At 48.3% G+C, this 21,268-nt stretch overlaps 4 protein-coding genes across 4 annotated transcripts; all 4 read right to left on the bottom strand.

The window, feature by feature from the left end:
- Positions 1-213: 213 nt before the first annotated feature.
- KVR01_000593 (uncharacterized protein) lies at positions 214-3,137 on the bottom strand. The gene is made up of 3 exons (XM_044792163.1): positions 1,948-3,137; positions 1,396-1,878; positions 214-1,332 (listed from the first exon to the last, which is right to left on the bottom strand). The coding sequence occupies exons 1-3, from the start codon at positions 2,033-2,035 to the stop codon at positions 440-442; spliced, it is 1,464 nt and encodes a 487-aa protein (XP_044650542.1). The 5' UTR covers positions 2,036-3,137; the 3' UTR covers positions 214-439.
- A 3,542-nt stretch (positions 3,138-6,679) lies between these two features.
- Positions 6,680-9,008, bottom strand: KVR01_000008 (uncharacterized protein). Its single transcript, XM_044781244.1, has 6 exons — positions 8,785-9,008; positions 8,611-8,723; positions 8,056-8,550; positions 7,831-8,005; positions 7,126-7,767; positions 6,680-7,064 (listed from the first exon to the last, which is right to left on the bottom strand). The coding sequence occupies exons 1-6, from the start codon at positions 8,911-8,913 to the stop codon at positions 6,732-6,734; spliced, it is 1,887 nt and encodes a 628-aa protein (XP_044649957.1). The 5' UTR covers positions 8,914-9,008; the 3' UTR covers positions 6,680-6,731.
- A 2,708-nt stretch (positions 9,009-11,716) lies between these two features.
- On the bottom strand, positions 11,717-14,098 carry KVR01_000353 (uncharacterized protein; the record flags this gene model as incomplete). Its single annotated transcript, XM_044783677.1, has 2 exons — positions 11,717-13,250; positions 13,328-14,098. The coding sequence occupies 2 exons, from the start codon at positions 14,096-14,098 to the stop codon at positions 11,805-11,807; spliced, it is 2,217 nt and encodes a 738-aa protein (XP_044650302.1). The 3' UTR covers positions 11,717-11,804.
- A 732-nt stretch (positions 14,099-14,830) lies between these two features.
- Positions 14,831-16,210, bottom strand: KVR01_000044 (uncharacterized protein). Its single transcript, XM_044785137.1, has 2 exons — positions 16,119-16,210; positions 14,831-16,040 (listed from the first exon to the last, which is right to left on the bottom strand). The coding sequence occupies exons 1-2, from the start codon at positions 16,152-16,154 to the stop codon at positions 14,865-14,867; spliced, it is 1,212 nt and encodes a 403-aa protein (XP_044649993.1). The 5' UTR covers positions 16,155-16,210; the 3' UTR covers positions 14,831-14,864.
- Between the last annotated feature and the right edge of the window lie 5,058 nt (positions 16,211-21,268).

The following is a 21,268-nucleotide window of genomic DNA, read 5'->3' as shown; positions in this document are numbered from 1 at the left end:
TGTTAGTTGGCCTAGTAGATAGACCACCCCAGCCCACACCACGCACGTGCTGGTTCAAAGTTGGTTCATGACCACTTGAGCGACTTTACACGCGGGCGCCAGACCAGCCACACGGCGCTTGACGGTCTCACAGCAGTTCGTTTAGGTCTGGTGACACGTTGCTCCGCCACAAGGTGACCGCATATACGCAGCCAAGTCGAAAGAAGACAAAAACGTTTTTGAATAATTTATTTTATCTGTAAATTGTCGCTTGTACAATGGTGAGATATTAATGTAGATATGATATCCAAGCAAATGCCTCAAACAAACAGAAGACGCTGTTCACGTGTGGTGCGGCCGTAAGATGTAACCTGGTCTCCCTGTCCCACGGGGTATCAACTCCCAAAACGCCACCCTCGCCTTTTGTCACACGCAGAATCAACCAATGAATTTCCTCCCATCACCTGCCGATGCTGAAGCCCTCGTCCAGGGAGACCCACACGCACCCCGCCGTGAGGAAGCTCACCAGGATGATGGTCAGGATCGCGGCGCCCGCCTTGTCGCCCGTCGTGATGGGCTCGTACAGGTCCTCCCAGGGCCTCTCGTCGCCATAGCCAGCCGCGGTGTCACCACCGCTCGTGCCGCCCGTCGCGTTGGTGATGGGCGCCCCGCCGGACCCGCCCGCCGCGTCGCCCGTGATCTCGTTGTCGGTCATGAGCAGGGCCGTCATGGTGGCGAGGACGTTCATCTGCTGGCCGGCGCCGGTGCTGCCGTCCCACTCGTTCTGGTGCCACTTGAAGCCGCACATGCGGCCGTTGTCGCCGCCCGTGCACGTCCGCACCGCGGCCTGGGCGCTGGTCCGCAGCGCCGGCATGATCGAGTCGCGCGTGAAGGGCGCCAGCTGCGCCGTCACGGCCATCCAGCGCGCCACGTAGCCCTTGAAGCTCAGCATGTCGCTCGTGCAGGTGCCGACGTCCTCGCACGCCGGCTCGTGCGCGATCCCGTCCGGGAAGAAGACCCGCAGCGTGCCGTTCATCAGGCCCCGGATCTCCTGCTCCCAGTAGGCCGCCTCCTGCTGGCTCTTGGTCGTGTTGTCCGACTGCGTCATGGTCCAGTTGTACATGAAGGCCGCGCCCTGGAGCAGCATGCCCGAGTTGTACGAGAACTGCGCCCGGTTGATGTCGGTGCAGTTGTGGTAGACGTGGGCGCCGTCGTAGACATTGTACTCGGGGTCTATGTACGCCACCCTTTTCATCCAGTCGTAGGTGTCGAACGCCCAGGAATAGTACGTCTCGTTGGAGGTGTACCGAGCAAGGCGGGCGCCGATGTTGAAGAAGCAAGCATTGGCGATGGCTGCATTGCGGTGTTAGTAGTGCCGGGGGTTAGTTAAGATCGAATGATGTGGAGTGGACCCACTGTTCTTGTAGTTATAACCGTTGTTGCTGGGGGGGATCTGCCATCTCAGCCCACCGTTACATGTGTCGTCGTGTCGGTCTGGGTGTGCCTGTGTGTTGAAGACGGCCTGTGTGAGGGCCAGCCACTGCCGGACGTCGTCTTGCGGAGGGTCTGGGAACCGCACCTCGGCGGCGGCCATGGTACTGAGGGCCCAGAAGGCCTGGTCATCGTTTCCTAGGGATGCGGTCCAGTTCGGAGGCATGTAATTATTCCTCGGGCCCGTCTGGAACAGCAGCGACTCGGTGGTTGTGTTGACATAGGACGTGTCGCCGGTGTAGTGCCAGTAGTCGATCAGGGCCCCCCACATGGCACCACCTTGCCACCAGTAGTAGTCGCCATCTGGAGGAGGACCTGGCAGGATGCCGGGGATCTGTCCAGACAGGTTGCCCTTGTAGAAGGTCATGAGGTCGTACGCTACCAGAGCTGCGTTATCTCTGATTGACTCTGCATGTCACTGTCAGTGGGGAGGTCGGGGTGAAGGGTGCGCTGAGCACAGTCACGAGACATCCTTACGGGCATCGGTGAGGTCCACATCCAGCGCAGCCGACGCAACTCCAACCATGGAGAGACATTTTAAGAGGAAGAACGAGCGTGGTGACATATTTACAGCAGACTGCTGAGGGTAGTGAAGCCAGCCGGCAGCACTACGGATCGTGAAAGAGTGACGGGCAGCAACAGTAACGGTAACAGTAGAAGCAACGACGGAATGGGAAGGGTGTGAAGATTATTGTTATGGGGGAGAGAGGGTGAAAAAAGAGACACGGCAGATGGGGGGGTGCCTTGCAGGAGTGAGTGGACCGTCTTCTGACTGTATGTAGTGTATGAAAGGGACACACTGGCTGATGACGGTCATCAGCCAAGTAACGCCCAAGACATGGTCGCAAAACCCGTGGCAACCAAGCCTGGAGCCCGTGTTGCCGCGCAGGCTCAGGGGGGTTGGGCGATTCACTGGTTCCTGGGCTTGCTGGGCAATCGTATTTGGCACTGGCAGCCGTTGGACGACCAACAAGAACCAGAAACAAAGGGAAAGACGGCAGCTGGACGGGCGCCCAGTGGTGGCAGTGACAGCGTGCTATGCACTTGGCCCGCTTGGCTGCGTCTTGGCCGAGCACCAGCCATCAAAGGGATGATTTCCTTTGGCTTCAGGCTGTGTCATGTCCAATGCTGTGCCCGCCTGTCCTTGTCTCGCCAAGACTCCCGCTTCGACATGGCTGAAAGGGTATCTTCGACATGGCCCCCGCGCCCCAGATCTCGCAGCAAACTTTCTCCATCTTCTCCGGGCTTCCATTGCTCCACAACCCCGCCGGTGGTGGGCTGGGCTGTAATCCGTAGGCGCCGTGACGACGGCTGCGGCACGAACAAGAGAAGGGCGAGCAAGAAATGAGCCGGATCGATAGGCAGGGTGCCAAGCGCTGGGCGCCAAGTGGTCCGTCGGGGCGGTTGGCCAGCCCGCCTGTTTGCCGAGTGAGTCCAGTGCGTCACTTGCGCGGCCTCCCGCCGGCCCCTGAAGATCGATCTGTGGGAGATCTTGGACGGTAGAAATGGCCAGCCTCACGCAGGTACTGTACATTGCATGCTCGACTCGATGCCGTTGTGGGAAGCATGGTGGTCTGCTTTGGCCGTGGGTGTGAGATGCTGCACTTGAGCACTGGGGCCGAGTGGGGAGTATCTGGGCGGCAGGATGAAACCAGCCAAGAGACTAACAGCTGCCGGCAGCTGGTGACAGCTGGCAGTGCTGCAGTGTTACTCGGTCAGACGACACTGTGACTCCAGATGGCATTTCACACTTTACACAACAGCGATTCCGCTTGCTGGGTAATGCAGGTTACGTCCAAAGACCAACCAACGTCTTTGATTGTGCCTTCAGACTTACAACTATCACCAGAGTCTAATGATTGAGTTGACTCGAGCAATAACAAATACTACCACAACACACATGGCAGGCCTCCAGCGATAATGTGACAAAGAATTGACACTGTCAACTGGTCCAGCCCCAAAAAAAGCCCCAACAGTCGACTATTCCGAGACAAGTAGGTTGGGCTGACACACAATGCTCGCAGCGCGTCCCTGACTCCTACTTGTAGACTTAGTCCTCCAAATCCAACAGCCCATCTCGCACCGCCTCTTCAGCCGCACGGTGGAACAACCTCCTCCTGGAAGGCTAATGCAAGCCGTACCGCTCTTTGTAATAACCCGCCTAGACGCGTATGCTAATCGCAAAGTGTCTGCGGTGGAGGATAAGATCCGTGGGCCCCCACCCCGGCCAGGGCTCAGGATACTGTTTGCCGCCCTTGATGTCACGCTCGAGAGCCAAGACCCGAGGGCCCTGTACTTCTCCACGATCTCGCGCCGGCCCACGGGCTTTCCGTGCTTGCGCTTCAGGGCCGACCTGCCCCTACGCGGGTTCTTTTCGTCCGAGGATGCCGTGGGGTCGCGTTCCTGCCACCTCCCTCTTCTGTGACGTGTTGGCATTTCTGGCGGGCCGCTCAAAGTAAACACAGATCGACACAGTGATGTGAGAAGCTATTGGCATAAGTACGGCTGGATGGCTGTGGTGGTGTTGAGAAAGATTCACAAGATGGCAATAACCAGTAACCGCGGATCAGGCGGGGAGTATCAAAATGAATATTATACATTTGGATTTACAGCAGGCTGCCGACCTGGACAAAAGCGCAGGCAGCAGGGAAACCTTGTCTCAGTTGTTGGATGCATATTTATCAGGCAGGCTACTAGTCTACCACCTAGGCATCATAGGGCACAGCAGCGATGCCGAGGAAAACTCAAAGATCCGCCTCAGAGGTTCGTTTGCCATATTAGTAGAGAGACAATCTTTACATAAATGTTGGTATTCTTTCAACACGACTTCATGAGAGAAATGGATCCAACCTTTGTATTCATGGGTTGATGTTGTCTACTGATTTAATTAGGTACAATTAACCTGAGGATATGTTGAGTGACAAGGCGCTTCAATGTTGCAGCAGCTAGCTGCTTTATATGTGGTTTCGCTTCTATTCCGTATACGTCCGAGGACATACATGGCGCCTTCATACGGTGGTAAGCACTCTAGACCCAGCGCTTTATATATTCAATGATAGATTGCACCCGGCTATACAAATGACTTGTGCGGGTGCTACTTGAATCACGAGGACAGTGTAATCTAATTAATTGATGCGAACGGATCCCCAACCGGACCAACGGCCCCCGTTCACCAAGTATGATATCAATAAAGAGAAGGGTCATCCGTTGAATATCGATTTGTCTCATCCCGCCGAAAATGTTATACCGGAAAACAAGGTCCACGTCAATGAGACTACTTACTTAGGTAGGGCAGGTGTCCGTTTCACAAAGCTCTTCGAGCCTTTTTCAATTACTACGAACAATTGCAAAGTAAGACATACGTTGCTGTAGTAAGGCTACAATAGCAGCCTTGTCCTGGAGAATTGTCTCGTAGCATCGATGAATGGAAGACTGAGGAGTTATTAAGGTTACTCATCTGCTTAACTAAAAGTTCACTTGGACGGCCAATTCAAGCTTTTTCACGGGGAAAAAGAGGACCATACAGCGATTCATACAGTAATACATCTATGAGGAGAGTTTACCCCACGGAGAGCGTTTATCACGGTAAGAAAGCGCGTGTATGGCTTCCGACGTGTACGGAATAGAATCGAAACTAGTTACTCCAGGGAACCAGCCACTGCACTGCGTTAATCCACCTTTGGACTACCTAGGTACCTGGATGATGCGCGATACAGATTAAAATACGATGTCAAAAACGCGTGATGGAGGTGGGCATTCAGATACCCTACGGTAGGGAAAACCGACTGTGATCCGAATTTGGCAGTGACCAGCCTTTGGCTACTGACTGTTGGCTCTCTTCACGTACGTAAGCGTCGGTCAGTTGGATGTCAGTTGCTTGGTTGGAGGTTTGAACCGTAGGCGACATTGCGCCCAGTGAAGGTGTAGGTTGGAATTACTGAATAATCCTAACAAAGCACTATAAACAAAGCCTTGCTAACAGCTATCAAGAGTTTTGGTTGCTTTTCTTTGGAAAATCCCCTGTTGGTCACGGCTCGTGTCACAACAGACGATCATGGGTCACAGTTAGTGACTGGCAGGGTTAGTGAGTGGCCAAACTATCGTGTTCACTGACGATGAGCGCCATTATAAAAGATCGGATTTATTTAGAAAATGCTTGAGGGAAACACAAACCCCCGAACATCAAGCAGTCCACAGGGAACGATTTCAGAAAGATCTCCACAAAGGAAACATATCTTCATCGAATCGACAAGCCTTCTCAACTGAAATCATGCCGTCTGAGTATGCTCGTGGAGCTGAGGTCGAGGCATTTTCTCAGACAGATTGTATGATTGCCCCTCATTTGAATACCTTATTTGCGGTTTTGTATCGCTGCTAAGTCAGAGGTAGACACTTGGTACGCAGGTGTTGTGACAGGGGGCCCGAATCGTGAAACGCAGAGGACTGTCTCCTACGAAGTGGAAACAAGGATGAAGAGAGTGCCAAATAGTGAGGTTCGTCTAAGCCATACAGACACTCTTTTAAAAACCAAACTGACACGGGCCATACAGGGCCATATGGTCTGGGATACGGTAGCCAGCAGGGAAACCCGGTCCTTCTGGGGCAAAGACATGCGTCCGACTGTCCTAAGCTTACTAGCCTGAGGCATGAATGCAGGCACTATTAAGGGTTTATTTTGGAAGACCTGCATTCCGCATTCAGACACCCCGGGTCCCGTTTCCTCGGTTACCTAGGTCCCTAGCAAGTGGTACCCAAGTCACCCAGCAGGCGCGATTTGCCGCTTGAAGCCACGAGAACTTGTTAGATGCCACACAGAGTACTGGTGGTATTGTGACGCGAAGACTTGGGAGTCATGAATATCTTTTGGAATTTCCAGCTTAGTAGTGGAAAGAAAAAATACAAAAAGGCCATAACTTTTGGAATCGAGGAAGCTTTGATGTAGAAAATCTTGGTCAGACGTGCGTGTTCCCAATGCCGGGAGTCGACCACTTGCCTTCCAGATGTCATCTCACTTCATAGGTGCAATATCAGACGCTCAAGGGCGAACTCCATCACAGTGCCTCCTGTCTACCTGGCAAACATGTAGCAAAGAGAGATCAGCCATCTATCTGCTGAGCGTTTACCACTTTGTGAAGGGACCGTAGGACTTCAACATGCATACGGATTAAGAACATTTGAGCGAGACCACTCAACCATCCATACCTCTAGGTAAGGATAATAGTGTGTATACCAAGGCTGCCACTGCTGAAAGCTTAACGATACTACAGTTCTTCCATAACCTGTTGTTGAGAACCGACACGTGATATATCATTTCCGCTCTCATCGGTCTCAACGACAAACCAGTCCTTGACCTTGACCGCGCCAGAAAGGACCTTGTTCCAAACATCTGGAACACAGGTCATCGGGCTCAGAATATAGCACTTTGGCTTGGGAGGAGTCGGTGGCACACCTTTGATGAACCAAATATCTTTCGGACCGATAGTTGCAAAGTCATCATCGGTCTGGATCAAGCCAGTCGGGACATCCAAGCCAAATGTGGCGCGCTTGAATATCTCATACGCCGCAACAGGCTGATACGATGGTACCTCGTGACCCTTCGAGCTCACATGTTAGTACTGAGGGACTCTCAAAGACGAGAGCATTGGTGTAACATACTGCCTGAAACACTCGAGTGAAAGAGAAGTTCCCAAACTGTCTTGACATCCCTTGAACACCTTCGGGCGTGACGAGAGGAGCGTAACCGGCAGCGCCGAACTCCTCCGCCTTCGAATAGGGCACGGCAAGACTGGCTGCCTCACCCCCGACCCAGTTGCACGGGTAGTCGCGGTCCCCGTACATCATGTGCACCTTGACTCCCGAGTCGAGGAGGTATCCGATGGACTCCAGGAAGCCCCCGTGGATGATGTCGAACGTGCTCTGGAAGGTCAGCTGCACGGCCTCTGCGGTACCTGAGAAGTTGACCGGCACGCCCAGCGCGGCAAGCACCGAGCTTTCTGTCAGGTACCCGAGCATGTGGGGTGGTGGGAAGGGGTCGTTCTTCGGGTGTGCGACATCGTACCACCCGGCGCTCGGGTCGAGCTCTTGGTAGACTTGGGCAGCGGGCATGCCTTGGCAGCCGGGGTCCATCTCGAGACAAACTTGGCTCAAGTTCTTGTTCTCGAGGCTAAGAAAGATGGGACCCTGGCCTTCCATCGCAGCTTGGCAGGCTTTGACCTGATCTCTGCAGCCGTTTGGTCGTGTCCAGTTGTATAAGAGCTCGTCATGCAAAGATTTGTTGAAGATTTCCAATCCGTAGCTCTGCGAATCACTCAAATTAGACGTCGCGCATATACATGGCTAAGTAGAAGTCCCAATACACACATTATTGTATGGGTAAGTGATCAAAGCCTCTCCTTGGACTGCGACATCGATTAGGCCGTTGACTATGCCAAGGGTGTCTAGATGAAGATAGTGTGCGTCTTTATCGTGGATGGTCCCATTCGCAATCTTCTCATTCTGCTGCTGGAAGTAGCTGAAGAAGCCAGGCCCATAGTGGCTGCGACAGGTTAGGCAAAACTCATGAATTGTGAGACTTGAGGCTCTTACCCTCCGTAGCTCTCAGCCCAAAGGCTGATCCGGTTATCGTGGGGCTTGTAGAAAGGGAACTCGAAGAACCAGGTCTGCGCGAAGTGCCAAAGCGCATGTGCAGCCAAGGCGGTCGAGTTGGCTGTATTCAGGGGCTTCTGGCTAGCGAACGTCCCCGGGTAGGTGGTGAGGTTGGCTCCAGGGATCTCGTCGGTCGAATTCCATAGTATGGTATCATATCCATTCCAGGAGTCAGATGCGACAGCGACCATAGTCGCGTTGGTCGGAATATCATACGAAAACCCTACCTGGTTCGGCTGGTCAATATACAGGATATTGACTTCATTGTTCCAACTCCATGGGTTCAGATATGTCGACTTGGAGTCAGGACTGATGAAGCATGGGCCGTTCTCTTGAAGCAGCCCCATCAGTGAGGAGCCGCCAGGACCACCATTGAGCCAGATCGCCAGCGGCGCATTGATGGGGTCTTTCCGAGATTCGAAGAACCAGAAGAATCTGATTGGGCGCATTTAGAAGACGTTGATGAACGCGGCGTAGCTGCTTTAAGGAGCTTACGTGTTGATTGGGTAGTCCTGCAGTTCACCACTGCCGTCGTCCAGAAACCGCTCCGGAAGATGGACATATCCAGAGTACGACTTGACGCCTGGAGTTGTCTCACAAATCTCAGGCTGATATGGACTGTTCGTTAGTCAATTGGCAAGCATCGGCTGCGCGGGCAATTCCACTGACCTGCTTGAATGAAAGCGTGACATTCTCATGCAGCTTCGACTTCAGTGTTGTCACCCCTTCTGGCCTTGGAGGGAATTGAGCCACGCCGAGCCCCGCGAAGGCTGCTAGCAGAAGCTGTTTACATGACATGATTTCCAGAAATGTTTTTGTCTTGGACTGTAGGATGGACAGAAGGAAGATAGATTCTAGAATACATCGTCAAGGTGGTGATGCCAAGAGATGAGCGGCACCCGGGCAGTCGTTTCACAGCGGGCTCTGAGCTACACCAGATAAGCTCGGATAAATTGCAACCCGAATTGATGCCCGGCTCCGACACTACGCTAGAAAGAGTTTAAGCGAAATGTAAATCAATGGACGCAATTTTATCTTCAATGGTCTGAATCGGAATGAGGTCAGATTGAGGAGTGCTTTGATGCCTGCACATAATCGGAGGGCCATACTTTAATTCTTACAGATGATAAGCGTAATAAGATTCGCTGCTGCATCTCTAAATTCTCGTTGGCAATGAGTTCTCCGTTGGCGGGTCGGTTGGCAGGTTACGGAACTGTCTAATATCACGGCAATCTTTTTGATGTATTAATGTTCCCTACCAAAACCACCCGGACAGACCTATGATATACAGGGCACACCCCTAATATCAGTGAGTAACCTCAAAGAGGCTACCTAGCAACCTAGGCAGAAAAGGATGCCCTACTTACTATTATATATAATTTAACGAAAGATCTAAAAATATAAATTACTTATAATTTAAATATACTTTAATATTAACTTTTAATATATTTTAAAGTTAAAATTATATATATTTATTATAATATTAAGATTAATATTAAATTAATATTAAATATATTTCATTTCTTTAAAATTATAATTAAATAATTAAAGTATTTTAAAATAAAGTATAATATATTTTTTAATACTAACTTAATTAAGTTTATTATATAAAGTTTTTATAATAACTTTATAATAATTAAAATAAATAAATTAATAATATAGACTATTTATATTTTTTTTAATTTTATTATTAAGCTAAAAGTAAATAGTTAGAGTCTTAAAAGGATAAAATATAATATATTTTTTAAAAATTAATTTAGTTAAGTTTATTATATAAAACTTTTTATAGTAACTTTATAATCTATTATATTTATAATACTATTTATTATTAGAAGATACCTTTTTATACTAATGCGCTAGGCTATACTGGTTTGGGTCGGCACCATTAGCCTTAATATAAATCGGTTTGTTAAAGGTTAAAGCTATTGTAGACTGCGGGCTGCCTTATATTCCAAAATTAGCTGAAAACGCACAGGGTAATGCGGTGTAGTATATGCTCTAAAGAGCCAACAAGCAGATCAGCGTAAGAAGTAGGGTGGGTACTCATGGGGAGGTGGGCCGCCTACTAACCTAATCTTAACGCCGTTGAGCACTATATGCGATATCGCCGTATGACTCAGGCAAGTTGGCTGAAATGGGCGAAGATAAAAGCTGCCATTCCCCCAACTGCAAGCAAAACCACTTAAAAGCAGTTGCTCAGCCCACCAAACCAAAAGACAACCTCCAGATAAGGCAACCACACTCTATTACTACACACAGTATCTAGGTTTATAGTTCTAACAGCTCTATAAAAGAAGAAATAGCTATTAATAACTAAATCTATAACTATATAAAAGTAGACCTCTACTTTAAAGAGAAGTTATTAATATTTAAAATAATTAATATATTTTTAAAAAAGTTAAAAGATTATAAACCTAATTTAAAGGAAATTAAAATTTATAAGAATCCTAAATTTAAGCTTAAAAGCTCCCCTTTAAATTTAACTCCTTTAAAAAAAATATTAAAAAGGCTTAAAAAAAGCTTAAATAAAGATAAATAAAATTATAATAATATAATATAATTAAATAAAAACTAATTATAAAATTATAATTATAAGTCTTTTAACTTTATATTTAAAAGGAATAAATTAATAATATTATAATATATTTTAATTTTATATTAAATATAATTATTAATATATATTATTTATATTTTTAATTTTATTATTAAGTTAAAAATAAATAATAAAAGTTTTAAAAATAAAATATAATATATTATTTAAAATTAAATTGATTAAATTTATTATATAAAGTATTTTACAATAAGTTTATAATTATTTATAATACTATTTATTATTAAAAATACCTTCCTATATTAATATATTAAATTATATTTAAATACTTTAAAATAATATTATTAATTTTAATATAAATTAATTTATTAAAAATTAAAGTTATTATAAACCATAAATTAATTTAATATTAATAAGTATTATTATATAAAATAAATTAATTAAAATAAATAAAAATAAAACTACTATCCCTTTAAAGATTCTAACTCTATTTAAGTAAATATCTATTTAATAAATCTAAAAACTATCTACTTTATTATATTATAAGTAAAACTATTTAAAAATAGTTATTTAATTAAATTAAAATATAATTAAATAAGGTAATTATACTTTATTATTTAAGTTTATAATTCTAATAACTCTATTATATAATTAAAGAAATAATTATTAATAATTAAATCTATAACTATATAAAAGTAAACCTCTACTTTAAAGAAAAGTTATTAATATTTAAGATAGTTAATATATTTCTAGAGAAGTTAAGGAATTATAAGTAAAACTTAAAAGGAGGGTTAAAGTAAGTTAAATTAAATTATAATAAAAGAAATTAATTAAATAAAAATTAATTATAAAATTATAATTATAGGTCTTTTAACTTTATATTTAAAAGAGATAATTATTAATATATTTATAAAATAAACTATTTTTATAAACTAATAAAATACTTTATTAAAATCTTTATACTATTTAAGATTTTATTCCTAATATAATATTTAAAGAGATAGCATTAAAAGCCTACTACGGGGGGGGGGGGGATAAACTATATAAATACTAGACTGAGTATAAATTTCCTTTCGAAATTCAGTTACAGCATCTTCACTACCTCTGAATTGACCCCTCTTTTCGCAATGCGAAACGTCTATACTAGGAATATACGAGGTGCATCCTCAGATCGTAAGTTTCCATCCATAATGCCATGCACATAGGCTTCGCCAACCAGTGCGAAACATCCCGCATGATCTTCGTAACAACGTGAATCCTTAGCCCTGTCGCGCGCCTTCAAGGTCTCAGCAGCACCTGGCCGACCTGCCGCTATCATAACATTCTCCTCTTCAGCAGACAGCACCAACCTCTCGACCCGCTTGCCCTCACACTTCCTCGTTCTATCAGAGGCTCGGAGGATCATCGGGACCCGGCTGCCGAGCACTAGGTGCACTTCGTCCCCCTTTTGACAAGTCTCTGGTCCCAGTCCCATCCCGCCCTTCTCAGTGAGGAAGAAACTCCTGCCACGAGTGGCGCACTCAATGGAACGATGAAAAGTCTCATAATTATGTTGAGCCTCTACATCCTCTTCACTCACGCTGTCGATGAACATTCCATGCACGATGGACGTTCTCCGATGGTCCGATGCCAAATCTTGACCGGTGCGCCACTTTTCGAATGAAATAGAATCTGCCGGCTTTGTCCTTCTAAACTTGTTCTTTTCTGTGAATGCGCTGGGCAAGTATATCAGGTCGGCGCATAAAGTTCTCCAAAAAGCATCCCAGACCGTGGCTGCTATCTCGGACGCTCCGTATTCATAGAGGGCACTGGCCGGCCTTGATACACGTTCCCACCACTCCGAACAGATGTTGTGCAACGTCTTCGCTTTATTCGTATTGGTGTTGTTGATGTTTTGCCCGTCCTGGCCCAGTTCCACAGGGGGATCACTGCTGAACGTGGAGGAGATACGATCAACACGAACCCCTCTGATCTCCAATAGTGTCGTGCCGTGAAGTCTGACTCCACCCACAGCATCTCCGAGAGTCTGGTACAAATGCTGAGTGCCCAATCTATCCGCCTCATCGGTAGGAGGAACGTAGTTCCAATCTGTCAACCAAGTCGGAAAGCCCTTGAAAAGGGTTTGCGGACTCGCCTTTGTCCCTGATAAGACTGCAAGAGATTTGTACCCCCGAATAAGATGCTTTGTCGTCTCCAAGTAAACAAGAGACAGTCTTTGATTATAATCAGGTTCAAGTGGGTCACTCCCGCCCCAATATTTGACTAGTCCCAGGAGAGCGAACACCTTATCTCGCGGATCGGTTGCATCCCTATTCCGAAATTTTCTCAGTAGCGGAAGTAGGGCGGAGGGCTCGACTGCGTTCCATGATGCCCTTGTGTAATCGATCTCGTTGATCTGTCGGTAAAAGCAAGACAATGTGGAGCCATAAGTTCTCGCAGGGATAAGGCCAAGCAGTTCGACACTGTGCCTCGATATTTGATAAGCTGCCCTGGAAAAAACTTCCCATGGCATTGAGATATTTCCGCAAAATACAATAGCACGTGAAGCCACTACAGTTTCTTGGACTACCCATATTCTAGTCCACTGGGTACAAAAGGCAAGCCTCAGTCAGCCAAAGGTCCACTTTGCGGTAGACAAGATATGAACGACGTCGGACGTACCCATGACATACCCAAAAGGGCTTTCAGTCCCTGAATTATCGCTGGCGCGTAATCCAGCCTCCTGAGATACCAGATCTTAGAAGCCTCGAGGCCTTGGGCCAACAAGGAGATCATGCAGAATGCACCATACATGTTCGTCATGAGGCCCGTGTATGAGTCTTCTGATGCGCGCTGATTTTGTATATACATGCGGCCCAGGTGGCTGGCGATATGCTGATTGTCTCGTTCATCACCCCAAAATTCGGTGATGGGCTGGCGGCTGACCCCAGTCTTCCCTTCTGCTCCAAGCCAAACGATGACTTCAATACTATTAGTATAGATGTCTCGCATCATACCAACCTGGTGCGTCCGCTCCTCTGTGTTCTTTTGATCAATGCAAAGCCGGTCAACCCAGAGGACAACGACGTCTGTAGCATCTCTCAGTCTGCACAAGGCCGCATGAAGATTTGGCATCACGCTGACCGCCCCAACCTTCTCGAAGTAAATCCTTTGCTGCGCGGCTTTTTCAGGTGGGTCCCAGTTGTACGAAAGTGCTTTGTATCTCCCCCTCGCATCCTCCAGTGAGCTCACCGTCAGTCTGCAACATATTTCCCCGCTTCCAGGCAGCAAAGTCAGAAGGCGGATGGTTCTTTGCCTTTGACCCAAGGGCTTGTACATGTTTAATTGATAATCATCTGCTCGTTGATCCGAGGTTCGACTTGGCAGTGGGGACTGTGATTCAAGACTATGAACATGGAATGTGCATGAGGTGATGTGAGCACACTGGACCATGTGCAAGGACAGAGGCAGATTTGCCGGCTTACTCCACGTGAGGCCTCTTGGACAGCTGCGCCACCTGTCCTACCACACCTGCAGGGGTGTACTATGATCCGAGGAAGAAGCTACATCGTACTTATGTTGCCGATAAAACCTATCGGTCCTCGCTGACGAAGTTTAATGCCAGGTAGTTGGTCCAGACTTCTAAATAATTTTGTTGGCCGTCCTGAACGAGCTGGCGGAATCAGTGCCACAGGTGGCCAAGGGCATGCTGGACTGTGGCTTCCTGGGCCTTACCTAGTTAGGATGTCGTCAAGCTCTGCCTCTTATGAATACATGTGCTTCGACATTGGTTGTGTTGAATATCTAGTTCGGCCATTTTTTCGTTGAAACCTGCTTCCCGACCCCGCAATCATACTTCAGTGTTATTTGAGATGATGATGTATGCGGGGAACGATGTACTCACGCCCGTTCTACTTCCTTTAGTGGTCCATATATCCTACCAAGACGTCTGCCAGATGAAATTCATTCTAAATAAAATGAAAATCAAATAAAAACTTTATAAATAAAGCAAACTATTTTAAATAGATTTTAAAGTATATAAAAGAATTTAAAGTAATATTATTTTCTTTTTAACTATTTAATAAAGACTTAGAATATTTTTTAAAACGTAAATAAAAAATATGTAGCACGTAAAATAATATGAAATAATATTGTGAAATAATAATATAAAACAAGAATATGAAATAATAATATAAAATGTAATAATTAATATTTACCATCACTTAAATCCTAAATAGATCTCCTCTCCATCCTTAGTAGGCCTCCCAACCTTTATCAGCGCCCTCTTTCCGCCCAGATCCATAATAATACTAAACAACGTCTGCGACTCCCCTTCCTTGACCTGCAACCGGTTGATAGAGCAGGGAAAACCCTTCTCATCCTTGAACAGCTCCAACACCCTCTGGAAATCGACCTTGACCCCATCCCCTGCGACATTCACAAGCGCCTCCCTCTCCTGGTCACTATCCGTCAACAACCCCATCCTCAAAAGCCTCTCCCCTGAATCAGGCAACCACCCCGGCTCATCGACCCCAGGGTGCTCCAGCAACAAGTGGTTTGTATGGACCACCCGTCCCTTCGCATCAGGCAAGATCTCCCCGATTTCCTCCCTCCCGCCCGCGAACTCCAGCCCCACAGCGGAAGTTGGGTCCGCGAGGAGGATGTGTGCTGACCCCGCGACGCCACCCAGCTTCCTCAGGGCAGCCTTCCCCTCTGTCAGGGAGCGTGACTCCAACAGGGTGCGTAGCGCCAGGTGCACGGGGAGTCGGCTGGTGTCGAGCCCCCGGGCCCGGATGGCGTTCAAGCAGACGCCCACGCCCGAGGAGTTGAGGCCTATCTTGCCGATTATGCCGGCTTCTGTCACCATTGCTATGGATGGGAGTGGGGAGGGGGAGGGGGAGGGGGAGGGGGTGATGTGGAGGATGATCAGGTTAGGCGACTGGGCGGGTTGCCAGTCCCAGTTTTGGGCGAGGAAGGATCCTGATGAGGATGAGGGTGGGTGGAGGGATAGGCTTGTGCACCCGTCACTAGGGAAGTCCTTCTCATCCTCAGTCTTGTGCTCGCCATTGACAACCCCATTGCCGTTTGCCGTCGTGATCACAGCCCCGGCCCCCTTGGCCCTCACAGCCTCAGCCTCAGTAAACAACCCAAACATAATCTCCGTGCGCACGTTAAGCGCAACAATATCCAAAAATCCAACCCCCGCGCCCTCCCCGATCCCGCGCATCTCGTCCAGGTAGCGCGGGCATGTGGCTTCTAGCTGCGGGACGTACTTCTCTGCCTCGCGCGTCACGGCCGGCCAGTCTAGCGCGCATTTTTGCTGGAAGAGGTTGCGGTAAAAGTTGATTGAGCCGTGCACTTGGAGTTTGGCGTTGTGGCCGTGGGTATGACCCATCTGTTGTGGCTGGTGTCAGTACATAGCCCTGGTGGCAAAGACAGCATAGGGCGGTGGTTTGATGGAGTGTTGACTTGCCTCTCGGGGGGTCCCGGAGCAGTGAAGCTGGAGCATTGTGGTGTTGTCTTTCTGTGTCTTGGGCCTGAACTTGATCTTGTGGTGATGATGTGCAAGAAGTTGTGTTGTAGTAGCCTTGTGCGAGATGAGAGGTTCTATTATCAGTCCTGGAAGGTGTTGAGTTGCCGGACTCGGAGTGCTAATCCACATTGCGGGGCCGCATGACGTGCTCCTCCGGGCGCGGGCCGGCGTTCAGCGCCGGGTCCACGGAACATGTGGCTGCAGAATGGCAACCTTGGGACGTCATGAACTCCTTCACATATTAATTTTCTGTCCCGGGATGGATCCAGTACGCTGCACTTTTACCACATGACTGCCAAGCCTGTTTATAGTTTAAATACAACGACAGTCCGCTCATGTGAAAAGGCTTGATCAGAGTGTTCTACTTGCTTTTTCTTCTGTTCAATCCATTCACATTAAAGTCAACGCGGCAAGTAGACACAGATCAATACAGGTCATGATTAAAACTATGTGAATCACAGTATTGCAGCATGCTTTCAGCAGACATTCTGAAACTATGGTCACTGTGGTCAGTACGGCTCATCCATATGGGATGTCGAGTGAATAAAGAGATCAAGGTAGCCTTCTGAAATTCTTATCAGAAACAATCAGTAACATTCAAATTAAGCATGAATTCAAAAATAGCTGGCTCAACTTGGCGGACTTGAAGCTGAATAAAGTGCGTCAGGACTATATACTTTACAGGCGGACAAGCTGATCCGTGGGACGATTGAGGGTTAGCGGATACGCCCCTGAGCTGCTACAGTGCATCGCGACGTACTGTCGGTAACGTGCAGACATGTCAAATTGCCAAGCACACAGGACTGATGCACACCATGCGGGTAAAGAAGCAAAGTATGACCAAAGCCCCCCATCGATCGATCGATTGTGAGGTTCTCTTGGGGCGTGAGGGCCAGAACTGGCCGCATAGCTCACCTGACGGCTTTGCACGCATGCACGCAGGCTGTGGTAGCATGAAAGACAGTGGCGTGAAACACGACGTGCCATGGGGTTGGATGTCGGAACTCAGGTGGTTCGAGTTGAGGAAAAACACCAAGACACATATGAGGAGGAGAACGTCATCTGTACACACACAGGTTGAAATAATGGGAGTAAATTTGGAGCGGGGCCAACCTGCAGCTTCAGCAGAACCTTGGCAATTGAGAAAGAAACGGCTTCGATACTACTGGTTTTATCCTTAAACAAGTAGGTAGCTAGGCCGAATTGGGACGCTGTAAATGCCCAGGTGGCAGTGTTACAACGCGTGGCTCGATTGGGAAGACGCTCATTGTGAACCTTGGGAAGCTGGAGCTAAAGAATGACAATGAGATGGCCCTATTCTGACTCTAACTGCTTTTTAAAGTAAAGTTTCAAGAAGTCTAAAATCCACGGCACTGATTTGTTTTGTATTGCAGAGATAGTCACGCGACATCAACTTGTTTCCTTAAATAAATGGGAATAGAGAGAGGTGCTGGTACCTTAAATTGTAATAGGAATCCGTGTATGGCTTCGAAAGTATACGGACTGCAAACGAAGCCAAGTGGGTAACAGAAATTGAGCATTCAAAATTATCATATAACTTAGACACATTTCAATAGCTGGAAATCATGCGCGCTAGACTTCAGCGCTGGTATGAGCGGCCGTGGAAAAAAAGTCTAATAGGTGAAATCAGAAGACGCTTCTACCTAGAGTCAAGTCCGTAACCACGGCCAGGGCAGACTTTGGGGAAAAGTCAATTGAGTCCCCAATGAGCTAACCTTCAGTCAGGTACGTGTTGAGAACTTGAAGTGGTGTGAGGGAAATTTGGCAGGACAGATATACATCTACTAGGATCAATTGATGGCGCTTTTACCGCAGGAGTGGCAGGGATGATGCTTGTTATTGCTCCAATTCTGTGGTCCGATCATCTCGACTGCTTCAATACCACTTCATCTCGATAGTGCTTCAGTCTGCAGTCATCCACTTGGTCGGTACTTAGCCTGCTGTTCGTTTATGCAACGGTCGAAATTTGTATATCAAACAAGTCTAGTCGCAAATTTTGACCAAATCAACAATGCAATTTGAAAAGACGCCTGTCGGTAATGGATAAGCGAGCTGCTTGTAATTTCCACGACCGGGTCTCGAATCCCCGGCATGCGTTTGTGGCCTCAAACCTGATATTGCAGAAGAGTTGTGATATCGAGCTGTCTGCGACTCCTGTCATGTACCTGAGGTTGAGTGAGCGTCCTGCAAGAGTTGCTCTGCGCATGTGGACGATAAGAAGACGCCACTCAAGTTATCTTCCCAACCTCGGGTCCAAATGGGCAACCACTGGGAAAATCGTGGGGGCAAACTTTCGGGTTGGGTTGATCATCCTCAACAGACAGCCCTTTTCTCCTTGAGCACTGTGTGAGAAAGTGGAAGGCACAGCCGAGCGGTATCGGCGCCCAAGTCCGACAGTAACTCGTCACGACTTACCGGAACGAGCGGTGAACACAGTGTGAAAGAAAACTAGAGGCTGGTAGCAGGGGGCAGACCGGAGGAATGACAGGCAAAGCGAGCACAGAGCTGGTATGGGAGGCTTGCGGCTGCCGCTGGCCCACGAACTGGGTGAGTAGCTATTGGTCGCGAACGCTCGACAACAGTTTTGTTCGATACCCAGCTGACCGTAGTTGAACGACAGCGAATTATGTTGGGGTCTAGGAACGCGGAAAGGATTACCGAAGCGCACGCCGGTTCCCAGCAAATGACCGAGCAGATTCGATCCAGCTCTGCAAGCCAAGCGGCAGGGAATCAAAGGGGCCAGGCCTCCCCGCATGAGAAGACCCAATGAAGGCCCCGGCTTGGCCAGACGGTATTTACCAGACAATATGGATGAGCCGCACGTCAGTATTTGACACTGGGATTTTGCAGGTATTCATGCATAGAGTAGCCAGGGTGGGCATATTGTATGCTCAATGACACACTGCCAGTGGGAGTGACATTTCTGGCAAGAGGATCACCTTAGCGCTCCAGCTGCACTTTCGACGGGCCATGTGGGCGAATGTCCCGAAGCAGATTTGCCAGGAGCCTATTTGACGGCAAGCGAGCGTACGCCCAGCACGGAAGACTCGGAAGTGAAGCCCTGCATTGGCTTCAACGGGTCTGCCCAGGTGTTCATGCCACTTGTCTTGGGTGGAGGAGGAACTCTACACTAGTGGCAAGTCTCACACCTCTCTGCTGCCTGGACGTCGTAATTTGAGTTCACACTAGTAAAAGTCTCCAGAGACGTCCTATTGTGGTGCAGTCGATGACTGAGGAACCGACCAGATCCAATCGTGGTTCAAGAGCCGGGTGCGGTGGGTCCAGCTGTGGGCTGACAAGGAACACGCGGACAAAATGAGGGTCCCCTGCCGGGTGATGGAGCGGGCCGCATTTAGCTTTTTTCGGGGATTTGTAACGACGTACCTGACGTGCGAAGACGAATCTGCTGGAGCAGATTGTTTCGTCAACATCGCTACCAGCAGTTTTGGTCACTCAGAATGCCTGTGCCATGCAAAAGGACTCTGAGTATGTACGCTCAGTCACCCTACTTGCATTGCATGCCGTGTAATGAGATCTACCGTATACTAACCATTTGTGAGCACTATGCCTGCACGTGGAGGGGGTTGACCCAAGGCGAGCAAGTCTAGAACCGAACACGCCAGGAGGTGGGCCATTGCAGGCCCAGGCAATGTCTACCTAGGTACATGAACCGATGTAACATTGCACATTCAACGGGTCTGCTGGGTAGGACAAATGGACGGCTGGACTTGCTCAGGAGAAGCCCTGCTGCCCTGCTCGAGGGCCTTTTTCATAGGGCACTCTGCACTCCGCATTTAATAAAAGCACATGCATTTATGCTGATTGTCGTCATGGTCAACGCACGAGCATTACCGCCAGTCATGGGAGAATACAGGCCGTCCGGTTGCTTCAAGTGTTGTTAGCATGCAGGTCCCTCGGAACAGACTCATTTGAATAAATACAGTAAGAACAACTACATGTATGTTGCCGACCTTCGCTTCCAAGGTTCACAAGCCACCTCGTCAGAGATATCTCTAGGCGGAACATGTATTCCGGCTCCAGGGAGAGACGATGTCATTGTTTGCGAGTTTTCTGGTGCCCTAATGCTTCGCGCTACAGGTTGCATATCAACCAAACACCCCATGCAACTGCAATCCATTGGCGTGTTTACATCTGCACACTACCCTCGCGTATCACCATCTGCAGCCTTTGGACCACACCTATCCATCCATAAGTTGACTAGTAGCAAGCGAGTCTTCGGATGCTGTGCAGTAACAAGACCGGGCAATCACATATTTCAGCCTGAAATATTATCAATGCTTTAAACAGAGACGGAAACACGTCGGCTTCGGCTGACTGTCCACCAATAAGCTCTTGCTTATGCTTGTCGTTTTCAAATGTTGACTGCCGTACGCAATAACCAAAAAGATCTGGATGCACAGGCCCAGCCGATGCCAACCTCATCCTCTCGTGGTGCTGACGTTGCGGCTGCAGCAAGACCGAGCCTCGATTGATTGAGGTGTGTGTGTGTGCAGGTGTCAAATCCTGTATTTACATCAACACTACATGCCGTGCACTGCTCACTGTGCAATGAATTATTATTGTCTATTTACTACACTGTGGCCGGTGGAGGAGATCGAATTGCCCATTTTCCCTTGCGAACATCATTACTCGACGAGAAGAGCTGAGCCTTGACCGGTCATGCAGCCCGCATTTTTGAATTGCTGGTGGAGACCCCCAACGGATCTTGCCACGAGGAAACCAAAACTCAAAATATTGGTTTTGTCGGGTGATATTCAGGTACAGCCCTCGGACGCAACCGGGGCCCGGGGCCCAACGTCGATCGCATTCTGACATGCCTCAACACCCGCCCCTCCGGGAGCACGCATGGGGGTGGCGGGCAGCCGGGCGGCCCAGAAGCCCATGGGGGCCGCAAGGGCAGGCCCGGGGCGCTTGGGCGGCATGCAGCGGGTAATTACTGGCTGCATTACGGTCGTGCCAAATCACGAGGCTGCGTTTGGGGCGGCTGCAGGCAGCGAACAATTTGACAGCTTGGCCTCCCCGCCACGTCGGCTCACGAGCTGTGCACT

Source organism: Diaporthe batatas, assembly GCF_019321695.1.
Source record: "Diaporthe batatas strain CRI 302-4 chromosome Unknown Contig00001, whole genome shotgun sequence".
Taxonomy (NCBI): domain Eukaryota; kingdom Fungi; phylum Ascomycota; class Sordariomycetes; order Diaporthales; family Diaporthaceae; genus Diaporthe; species Diaporthe batatas.
This window is presented reverse-complemented; position numbering and strand designations above follow the sequence as displayed.